The sequence below is a fragment of the Hemibagrus wyckioides genome, linkage group LG28, assembly GCF_019097595.1.
Source record: "Hemibagrus wyckioides isolate EC202008001 linkage group LG28, SWU_Hwy_1.0, whole genome shotgun sequence".
Classification (NCBI taxonomy): Eukaryota; Metazoa; Chordata; class Actinopteri; order Siluriformes; family Bagridae; genus Hemibagrus; species Hemibagrus wyckioides.
The window spans coordinates 10,360,397-10,372,458 of NC_080737.1; the positions used below are offsets into that span (position 1 = coordinate 10,360,397).

At 44.5% G+C, this 12,062-nt stretch overlaps 1 protein-coding gene across 8 annotated transcripts in view; it reads right to left on the bottom strand.

The window, feature by feature from the left end:
* Positions 1–256: 256 nt before the first annotated feature.
* mvb12ba (multivesicular body subunit 12Ba) overlaps positions 257–12,062 on the bottom strand; it is a 61,099-nt gene continuing 49,293 nt past the window's right edge. For 7 of the 8 annotated variants that reach the window (XM_058382718.1, XM_058382713.1, XM_058382714.1 and 4 more), the window contains one exon: positions 1,936–11,346. In XM_058382718.1, the coding sequence (XP_058238701.1) occupies positions 11,089–11,346 (258 nt within the window). In that variant the 3' untranslated portion in view covers positions 1,936–11,088. Of the gene's footprint in view, positions 974–1,935; positions 11,347–12,062 lie in introns of those variants that run through there. The other variant, XM_058382721.1, reaches the window with a different exon arrangement.

Sequence of the window (12,062 nt, forward strand, 5' to 3'; positions counted from 1 at the left end):
TTAAACTGCAAAATATATAAAAAATAAATATATTATATAATTATAGCGAGAGAGAGAGTAAATTATCGTAAATATGATAATGTTAATAAATAAATAAATACATTAATAAATATACATACATACATATCTATATATGATAAGCTTTATGTTAATTATATTTTAATAATTCCACATAATTAAGGAACAACTACATCTGACCTCCCCCCCCTCCTAAAAATAAATAATAAATATTCACACAAACATTTCTACACACAGACAAAATTACACAGGTGCATTTATTGTACAGTACATTGGGTCATTTTCAAAAGCAAACATAGAACTCTACACATGTTCTGTGAAAAGTTAAACTCAAGAGTCAGGCAACAACAATACAATAACTCCTGCCATTTTGATCAGATTTAGTTCAGTGTTATTCACATTTTTTCTGCTTAAAAAAACAAACAAAACAAAACTTTGTTAACTCAAAAGATTTTAATTGAAAGAGTCCATGCTAAAAGCTTTAAACACAACAGTTAACTCTAGTTGAGGATAAGTTATTTGATTGAACAGATAGCGATGCATTTTGTATAATGATGTGTAGCTAGTCATACAAGTTCTAAGAAATTCCCACAAGCTCCCTGTTTTGCCATCCCTTTTTGATTAAGTAATGGATTATTACATAGTGGTTTTGATTAGGTCATGAATTATGAATTATGCACATTTCCGACATTCCTGTCTGCAAGAAATGCTGGATGAATGTATATTCACAATTTCCACGAAGAATAAATCCAATTAAATACTGAAGAGATAATGCTGGGGATGTATTAAGGGCAAGATAATATCCATCACTTTGTTTTACTCTGGGCCTGGCACTCTTTTCCTCCCCCGCTGCTCCTTTTCCATGTATTTACGCCTCAGAACCTAGAGAAGTCCTGGTAGGACTGGGGGGCAGGCGGGCAGCTGCACTGTGCTCTGTACGAAAGCTATACTCATACTGAGACATGTGAACAGGCGCATGCAAACCACACACACACACACACACACAGGGTTTGGGGTTGAGAGAGAGAGAGAGAGAGACAGAGAGAAAGAAGGAGAGAGAGAGAGAGGGAAGGAGAGAGAGAGAGAGAAATTCATCAGAAAATATATAATAATAGAAACATTCTGGATTACACAAAAAGCGATTACTGCAATTTTATAATACAAACATCTCTCCCTTGTAAATGCAAGGTGTGCAGTTATGACAAGGTTACTCGGTCAGAAAGTTTTAAAGCAATCTGTAAATGCATTTCCCCCCTTATACATGATATATTTTCAAGAAGTAGCTAACTGCTTTTTAAATGCAGATTTGTGTTTGACTCAATTCAGAAATAGCTGGGTATATATTTGGATACAAAATTAATATAAAATACACTGTTTTAAATTGCAGGTTGTTGTGATGCAAAAACAAAATCAAACCAAATAATGTCAAATGTTTCCCACCCTCAGTGTGAAAGTGAAAAACATTTTGGACAAATAGAAAAATACAACAAATAAGCTGCAATATTCCGGTTGCACACCTTTTTATAATTGTGGATGTGGGTGACTTCTTAATCTTGTGTCCAAAAGTAATCATACAGTGGCCATTGATGACATTTTTCTAATCAACCCTGTAGGATTTTCCTGACACTTTGTTTTCTTTTGGTTGCTGAGGTCATGATCCACAAAGAGCTTACAAAGCATGCATAGTATCTCCCTTGTTGAAATAAGGAGATAAGTATAAAAGAATTTCCAAAAATGCACCATAGCATTAAAGGCACCGTAGTGACAACAAGAACAGGACAAAAACTTACCAGGGAGGCTCACAAGAGACCTACAGTGACATTAAAGGAGCTGGAAGTATTGATTACTCTCTGCCCGTGACAACGATCTCTCTTATTCCTCACATTTTCCTTTTTTATATTTCTCATATAATTTCACTTTTTTCCTTAGAAAAAAGTTTGTTTTTTACTTCATTTTTATAATTTTATGTTGTAATTTCACTTTTATGGATGAAAAAGGTTCTAATGACATGGTTCTGACATGATTTATATATATATACACACAATGGACAATGAAACTGAAACACTGGCCAATTTAGTGTAGGTTTCATGGCTAAATTTGACCAGCCTGGTGGCCAATCTTCATTGATTGCACGTTCCACCAGTAAGAGCAGAGTGTGAAGGTTTAATTAAGGAGAGTAATAGCACAGTTTTGCTTAAAATATTGCAATGCACACAAAATTATGGGTGACATATCCGAGTTCAAAAGAGGACAAATTGTTGGTGCACGTCTCACTGGCGCATCTCTGACTAAGACAGCAAGTCTTTGTGATGCATCAAGAGCCACGGTATCCAGGGTAATGTCAGCATACCACCAAGAAGGACGAAACACATCCAACAGGAGTAACTGTGGACGCAAGAGGAAGCTGTCTGAAAGGGATGTCCGGGTGCTAACCCGGATTGTATCCAAAAAACATAAAACCACAGCTGCCCAACTCACTGCAGAATTAAATGTGCACCTCAACTCTCCTGTTTCCACCAAAACTTTCCTTCGGGAGCTCCACAGGCTCAATGTACATGGCCGGGCTGCTATAGCCAAACCTTTGGTCACTCGTGCCAATGCCAAACGCCAGTTTCAATGGTGCCAGCAGCGAAAATCTTGGGCTGTGGACAATGTGAAACATGTATTGTTCTCTGATGAGTCCACCTTCACTGTCTTTCCCACATCCGGGAGAGTTACGGTGTGGAGAAGCCCCAAAGAAGCGTACCACCCAGACTGTTGCATGCCCAGAGTGAAGCATGGAGGTGGATCAGTGATGGTTTGGGCTGCAATATCATGGCATTCCCTAGGCCCAATACTTGTGCTAGATGGGCGCGTCACTGCCAAGGACTACCGAACCATTCTGGAGGACCATGTGCACCCAATGGTTCAAACATTGTATCCTGAAGGCGGTGCCGTGTATCAGGATGATAATGCACCAATACACACAGCAAGACTGGTGACAGAGTGGTTTGATGAACATGAAAGTGAAGTTGAACATCTCCCATGGCCTGCACAGTCACCAGATCTAAATATTATTGAGCCACTTTGGGGTGTTTTGGAGGAGCGAGTCAGGAAACGTTTTCCTCCACCAGCATCACGTAGTGACCTGGCCACTATTCTGCAAGAATGGCTCAAAATCCCTCTGGCCACTGTGCAGGACTTGTATCTGTCATTCCCAAGATGAACTGATGCTGTATTGGCCACAAAAGGAGGCCCTACACCATACTAATGAATTATTGTGGTCTAAAACCAGGCGTTTCAGCTTCATCCAACCCCTGTAAACCTGTAAATATATATATATATATATATATATCAGGTCAGGTCAGGTCAAGATGGCGGCGCGGCAGTAGCATGCAGCGGCCACTCCGGAACCAAAATGGTGCTTTCTTTTTGTTTTAGCGCTAAATTTAAAGTGCATGGACGCCAAAGACAGTGGTGTTCATGTATACGGCCGCCAGACGATATTACGGTACAGAAATCATGCAGTTACTAACTTGCATGATGAACTACTCTGCAAACTTCGCGAACTCGGCTTGCTGCGAAGTCCAGGCCTTCAGTCCTCGGCGTCGCCTGATGCCGGTGGCCGGGAGAGAGGACGTCGCAAGCGTTGTTCGAGGAAGCGGAAGCGCGGTAAAAGGGCGGGTGTCCGTGCTAGGCTAACAACCAACCCTAGCCGGCCAGCACTCCCTTCCATCATCTTGTCCAACGTCTGCTCACTGGATAATAAACTGGACTGCATCCGACTCCAGCAAACTACACGGCATGAGTTCAGAGACTGCTGCGTCTTTGTTTTCACAGAGACGTGGCTCAGCGACAGAGTTCCGGACGCCGCCATTCAGCTAGCCGGGCTAACCGTGTTTCGTGCCGACAGGAATGCAGCTCTGTGCAGTAAGACTCGCGGTGGCGGTGTGTGTGTTTACATCAACACGGAATGGTGTAAAGATTCTGTGCTTGTGTCTAACTACTGCTCATCGGTAGTGGAGTTTGTAACTGTTAAATGCAGACCTTTTTATTTACCCCGGGAATTCACCACTACTCTCATTATCGGAGTGTACATTCCACCCAGCGCTAATGCTAAGGAGGCTCTGTGTGAGCTGTACGGAGGTATTAGCGAGCTACCCCGATGGACTGTTTATCATCGCCGGAGATTTCAATCATGCAAATCTCAGAACAGTGCTCCCTAAATTCCATCAGTATGTGGACTTTGCTACGAGAGGGGCGAACACGCTGGATGTTGTTTATTCAAACATTCCCAGCGCGTATCGTGCGGAGCCCCGCCCCCACCTCGGCTACTCAGACCACATCACTGTTATGTTGATTCCAGCATACAGACCACTCGTCAGACGCTCTAAACCGGTTCTGAAACAGGTTAAAACCTGGCCAGCAGGAGCCATCTCTGCTCTTCAGGACTGTTTTGAGTGCACTGACTGGGATATGTTTAGGGAGGCTGCAACCAACGGCGACTCTATTGACTTGGAGGAATACACGGCATCAGTGACCAGCTACATCGGGAAATGCATCGATGACGTGACTGTCTCCAAGACCATCACATCACGCTCCAACCAGAAGCCGTGGATGACTGCGAAAGTGCGTGCTCTCCTGAAGTCGAGAGACTCTGCCTTCAGATCAGGGGACAGGGCGGCCTTAAAAACAGCAAGGGCCAAACTGTCCCGAGCCATCAGAGAGGCGAAGCGTGCACACGGCCATAGAATCCACGGCCACTTCCAGAACAGCAGAGACTCCCGGCGCATGTGGCAGGGCATTCAGGTGATCACCAACTACAGGACAACTTCACCTTCCTGTGACAGTGATGCCTCCCTTCCAGATGCGCTGAACGACTTCTACGGTCGGTTTGAGGCACAGAACACCACAACAGTGAGGAAGACCATCCCTCCTCCTAATGATCCAGTGCTCTGTCTCACGGAATCCACGGAATTAATTAATCCACGGAAGTCTGCTGGACCAGACAACATTCCTGACAGAGTTCTCAGGGAGTGTGCAGAGCAGCTAGCAGATGTCTTCACTGACATCTTCAACATCTCGCTGAGCAGCTCCATCATCCCTACGTGCCTCAAGACAACGACCATCGTCCCTGTGCCAAAGAAGTCCACAGTTTCCTGCCTCAATGACTACCGTCCCATTGCACTCACACCAATCGTGATGAAATGCTTCGAGAGGCTCGTCATGAGGCACATCAAGTCACAGCTACCACCCTTGCTGGATCCCTTGCAGTTTGCGTATCGTCCTAACCGTTCCACGGAAGACGCCATCACCACAACCCTCCATCTGGCCCTCACACACCTGGACTGACTCCTACGTTCGAATGCTGTTCATAGATTTCAGTTCAGCATTCAACACAATCATCCCTCAGCAGCTGATTAAGAAGCTGAGTCTCCTGGGCCTGAACACCTCTCTCTGCAACTGGATCCTGGATTTCCTGACTGGGAGACCTCAGTCAGTCCGGATCGGGAGCAGTATCTCCAGCACCACCACACTGAGCACTGGAGCACCTCAGGGCTGTGTGCTCAGTCCATTGCTGTTCACTCTGCTGACTCACGACTGTGCAGCAATGCACAGCTCCAACCACATCGTCAAGTTCGCTGATGACACGACCGTGGTGGGTCTCATCAGCAAGAATGATGAGTCAGCATACAGAGAGGAGGTGCAACATCTAACAGCCTGGTGCAGAGCCAACAACCTCTCCCTGAACGTCGACAAGACCAAAGAGATGGTTGTTGACTTCAGGAGAGCACAGTGTGACCATTCTCCGCTGTCCATCGATGGCTCCTCTGTGGAGATCGTCAAGAGCATCAAATTCCTCGGTGTCCATCTGGCGGAGAACTTCACCTGGTCACTCAACACCAGCTCCATCACCAAGAAAGCCCACCAGCGCCTCTACTTCCTGAGGAGGCTGAGTAAAGCCCATCTGCCTTCCCCCATCCTGACTGTGTTCTACAGAGGGACCATCGAGAGCGTCCTGAGCAGCTGCATCACTGCCTGGTTTGGGAACTGCACCGTCTCAGATCACAAGACCCTTCAGCGGATAGTGAGGACAGCTGAGAAGATCATCGGAGTCTCTCTCCCCTCTATCACGGACATTTACACCGCACGCTGCATCCGCAAAGCCAACAGCATTGTGGCCGACCCCACACACCCCTTACACACACTCTTCACCCTCCTGCCATCTGGAAAGAGGTACCGGAGCATTCGGGCCCTCACAACCAGACTGTGTAACAGTTTCTTTCCTCAAGCCATTAGGCTCCTCAACACCCGGGACTGAACTGTTCTACACTCTCATTCACACACACACACTCTCACTCAGGACTGAACTGTTCTACACTCTCTCACACACACACACACACACACTCTCACTCAGGACTGAACTGTATATTAACTCTCTGTCTCTCTCACACACAGATACACACTCTCTCTTGACTGTGTGGACGCACACACACACACACACAATTTATACTGTTCATTACTTACTGCACTACCTCTACCTGTCATCCGCTGCTATAGTTATATTTATGTTTATTCTATTTGCACTACCTCAACTGCTGCTGTGTATTTTTGCACAATACTTTTTTTTTTTTACATCATTTCACTTTATCTATTTTATTTCACTTACATTCCAGTACACGTTCTTTTATGTCCTGTGTTCTTTTGTGTTGTCTTTATTGTATTTATTGTCTTTTTTGCACTGTCTTGTCTATGCTCTGTTTGCACCTAGCTGCACACTGTGCACTTTACGTAGCTAAGACAAACTTCTGTCCTAGCTCTGTGGTGTTGTTTGTTGTTTTGTGTTGAACTTCTTGTTGTATGTTTATGTAGCACCAGGTCCTGGAGAAACGTTGTTTCATTTCACTATGTACTGCGCCAGCTGTATGTGGTTGAAATGACAATAAAAGCTTCTTGAAATCTTGAAATATATATATATATATATATATATATATATATATATATATATATATACACATATATACACATACATATACACACACACACACACATATACACATACATACATATACACACAAACACACACACATACACACAGCCTTGATGGCTGTGTACTTGGTCTGCAAAAATGTTTAGATGCTGATATGTGCTAAAATCAACATCCACATGAATGTCAATACTCAAGATTTCACAGCAGAATATTGCCTGGAGCCCCCCAAGGCAGACGTTTGCTTGCTCCGCTCTTGAACTCTGTTTTGTCCTTCTTTTTTGTTTCTTGTTTCTTTTGCAGGGCACAAATGCCATGCGCTGCTAACATACAACAGACAAGCATTAATGGACATTTAAATTCAGCTAACCATTTGAATTAACCGATTTCATACCTCCGGAGCTACAAATCATTACCCGCTCCCACAGCCACCACCACCCCCCAGGAAGACTAAAGACTAAAAGCCCATGCTAGCTGGCCACCACTACCCAGCCTCGTTAGCTAATGTGTGATCTCTGGAAAACAAACTGGACGAGCTGAGAGCAAGGATTAAATCACAACGGGAATTAAGAGAATGCTGCGCTCTGATTTTTGCCGAGACCTGGCTCTCAGACAATGTCCTGGAATTCTCTGTTCAACTACAGACTCACTTCATACTCCGAGGTGACCGGACTGCAGCCTCTGGTAAGGCTAAAGGGGGTGGTGTGTGTGTTTATTAACAACTCGTGGTGTGGAGACATACAGACTGTTTATAAGTACTGCTCGGCAGATGTGGAGTTTTTACTGCTGAAATGCTGTCCCTACTATCAACCAAAGAATTTAATGCTGTGTTCATGGCAACTGTTTACATCCCTCCGTGAGCCAACTCCATAGTCGTGCTCAGCAAGTTCCACGATGTTTTCATCACATTAGAGATGGCTCACCCTGATGCTGTTTTTATTGCCATTGGCAACTTTAATCAGTGCAAAGTATGGACTGTTCTTCCCAAATATCACCAACATGTGGACATTCCTACCCATGATATCATCACACTGGACAATGTTTACAGTAACATACATGGTGCATACAGGGCTGCACCCCACCCCCACTTTGGACAATAAGACCACATCTCTATGAGTCTTTGTCTATAAGCCAGGTACAAGAACAAACAAACAAATCCTGTCACCAAACAGTTTAAGCTCATCTTGAAGGACTGTTTTGCTATGACAGAAAAGTCCTCCCGAGATGCTGCAGTTTTAAACACATCCCAGTCTGTCAGCATACAGGATTATGCTGACTATGTGACTAGGTGCATTAACACTTGTGTTGATAACATCGTACCCACCATACAAGTCAGTAAGTTGCCCAATCAGAAGCCCTGGATAAAGAGTCAGGTAACGCCACATACTGCATGCTCCATCATTTGCAATTACATCAGGCAATGAGTACAAAGCTGCAAAGTACAGACTAAAAAAGCCATTACAGCGGCCAAGAGACAGTATAGGCCTGCCGCACATCACAGACCACAGGACCACCACGAGCACTACTATCAGCCCCTCAGACAGCCTGCCGTATGACCTCAACACCACATACGCCCACATTGAGGCACACACACACTGGGACCACCAACCCCCCTTCTCCCTTCTTACTGTATCATCAGCTGTGGTACATAAAGCACTGAGGAAGATCAACCCCTGTAAGGCAGCTGGGCCAGACAACATCCCTGGGCGGGCTCTCAGAGCTGGCTGATGTACTCACTTCCATCTTTAACCTCTCCCTCAGTCAGAGCACCGTACCAACCTGCTTCAAGACCACAACCTTCAACCCCCCTCCCCAAGAAGAGCCCCCCGAACTGCCTGAACGTCTACAGACCAATCTCACTCCAATCTACACCACTCTACAGACTATATCACTCAATCCTATCTACAGCACTCTGCAGACTATAGCACTCACTCCAATAATCACAAAGTGTTTTGAGAGAGTGGTGCTGGCCCACATTCAGAGCAGCATATCAGACACATGGACCCCCTGCAGTACGGATACCGGCCCAACAGGTCCACCTCAGATGTCATTGCCGCTGCCCTACATATTTCCTTTTCTCATCTGGAAGATATGAACACCTACAGTGCCTTGCAAAAGTATTCACCCCCCTTGGCATTTTTCATGTTTTGTTACATTATAACCTGTCATTTAAATGTTTTTTTAATCTGAATTTTATGTGATGGATCTGCACAAAATAGTCCAAGTTGGTGAAGTGAAATGAGAAAAATATATATAAAAAAGAATTTTTAAAAATTAAAAATTTGAAAATTGGCATGTACATATGTATTCACCCCCTTTGCTATGAAGCCCCTCAAAAGTTCTGAAGGTAATTGGTTGCACTAGAAGTCACATAATTAGTGAAATGTTGCACCTGTGTGCAATCTAAGTGTCACATGATCTGTCAGTATAAACACACCTTTTCTGAAAGGCCCCAGAGGCTGCAACACCACTAAGCAAGAGGCATCACACCATGAAGACCAAGGAGCTCTCCAAACAAGTCAGGGACAAAGTTGTTGAGAAGTACAAGTCAGGGTTGGGTTATAAAAAAATATCCAAATGTTTGATGATCCCCCGGAGCACCATCAAATCCATCATCTTCAAATGGAATGAACATGGTACCACAACAAACCTGCCAAGAGAGGGCCGCCCACCAAAACTCACAGACCGGGCAAGGAGGGCATTAATCAGAGAGGCAGCACAGAGACCAAAGGTAACCCTGAAGGAGCTGCAGAGTTCCATAGCAGAGACTGGTGTATCTGTGCATGGGATCACAATAAGCCGTACACTCCATAGAGCTGGGCTTTATGGAAGAGTGGCCAGAAAAAAAGCCGTTACTTAGTGTTAAAAATAAGAAGGCATGTTTTGAGTTTGCCAAAAGACATGTGGGCGATTTCCCAAATGTATGGAAGAAGGTGCTCTGGTCAGATGAGACTAAAATTGAACTTTTCGACCACCAAGGAAAACGCTATGTCTGGTGCAAACCCAACACATCCCATCACCCCAAGAACACCATCCCCACAGTGAAACATGGTGGTGGCAGCATCATGCTGTGGGGATGTTTTTCAGCAGCAGGGACTGGGAAACTGATCCGAGTTGAGGGAAAGATGGATGGTGCTAAATACAGGGGGTCCTCAACTTTCTGAATTCTGTTCCTACGGCGTGACGTAACTCGATTTTCGCCATAAGTCAGAACTCGCATATTGCCGTCTTCCTCGTGTAGTGCCGCATGACGACGTAGTTGTCCGCTCCGCTTGCCAACTAGTTCCCACGCGAAATTTGTTTTAATGTCGCAAACCACCAAACGCCGTAAGTCGAGGACGTCATAAACCGAGGACCTGCTGTACAGGGATATTCTTGAGCAAAACCTGTTTCAGTCTGCCTGTGATTTGAGACTGGGACGGAGGTTCACCTTCCAGCAGCACAATGACCCGAAGCATACTGCTAAAGCAACACTCGAGTGGTTTAAGGGGAAACATTTAAATGTGTTGGAATGGCCTAGTCAAAGCCCAGGCCTCAATCCAATTGAGAATCTGTGGTCAGACTTGAAGATTGCTGTTCACAAGCGGAAACCATCCAAGATGAAGGAGCTGGAGCAGTTCTGCCTTGAGGAATGAGCAAAAATCCCAGTGGCAAGATGTGGCAAGCTCATAGAGACTTATCCAAAGTGATTTGCAGCTGTAAATGCCATAAAAAGTGGCTCTACAAAGTACTGACTTTAGGGGGGTGAATATTTATGCACGCTGAAGTTTTCTGTTATTTTGTCCTATTTGTTGTTTGCTTCACAATAAAAAAAAATCACATCTTCAAAGTTGTAGGCATGCTCTGTAAATGAAATGATGCAAACCTTCAAACAATCCATTTTATTTCCAGGTTGTGAGGCAACAAAACATGAAAAATGCCAAGGGGGGTGAATACTTTTGCAAGGCACTGTACATCAGGATGCTCTTTATCGACTACAGTTCCACATTCAACACAGTCATCCCCCATAAACTCACCCACAGACTGCAGTCTGTCATGGACTTCAGCCACAACAGTGATAACACCACAGTGATAGGATGGATCACTGGATGGGATGAAGCAGCCTACAGGGGGGAGGTGGTCTTGTGACATGGTGTGAGGACAACAACCTCACCATCAACATAGACAAGACAAAGGAGATGATAGTAGACATAAGGAAGGAGAGGAGAACTCACCAGCCACTGTTTATCCGAGAGCTTGAAATGGAGAGGGTGAGCAGCTTTAAATACCTGGGGGTCCACATCAGTGAGGACCTCACCTGGACACTCAACACCACCACGCTGGTTAAGAAGGCACAACAGCGGTTGTACTTCCTGAGGAGGCTGAGGAAGTTTGGCGTGTCACTTAAGGTCCTCAACAACTTCTACAGCTGTGTTGTTGAGAGCATCTTGACCAACTGCTTCACTGTGCATTATGGCAACACTACAGTGAGGGACCGCAAACATTTACAGAGAGTGATGAAGACTGCTGAGAATATCATTAGTACTCCACTGGCCTCTCTGCAGACTATTCACCACAGCAGAGTCCACAGGATAGCTGCCTCCATCCTTAAGGACCCCACCCATCCCCAACATGGACTATTCACACTCCTATCCTTAGGACAGAGGTATAGGGGTGTGAAATGCAGGACTTCCAGATTAAGGGACACCTTCGTTCCATCAGCCATTCGATTTTTAAACAGGTAGGCAGAGGACATAGACTAGTTTCATCTATCTCATAGATTAGCTGGACTAAATTGCTCTCTCATTTTGCACATTTGTTAATGTTACTGCTGTTGCTATTATCCACAGCTGCATTCAATTTGCATGTTACTATACTATTGTTTTACACGTCAATATTGTACACTTGCACATACAGATATACATAGTCTATATTTCTTTATTTAAATAGTCTATATTTCTAATTCTGTGGCACAGTTTTATTTTTTATTATGTTTTTGTGTCTATTTTTATTTTTTACATAGTTTTTGGACAGTCTTGCCATTCACTGTGGACAGCAAAGTAAGAATTTCACTGTACAGGGAAACTTCTTTTCCTCA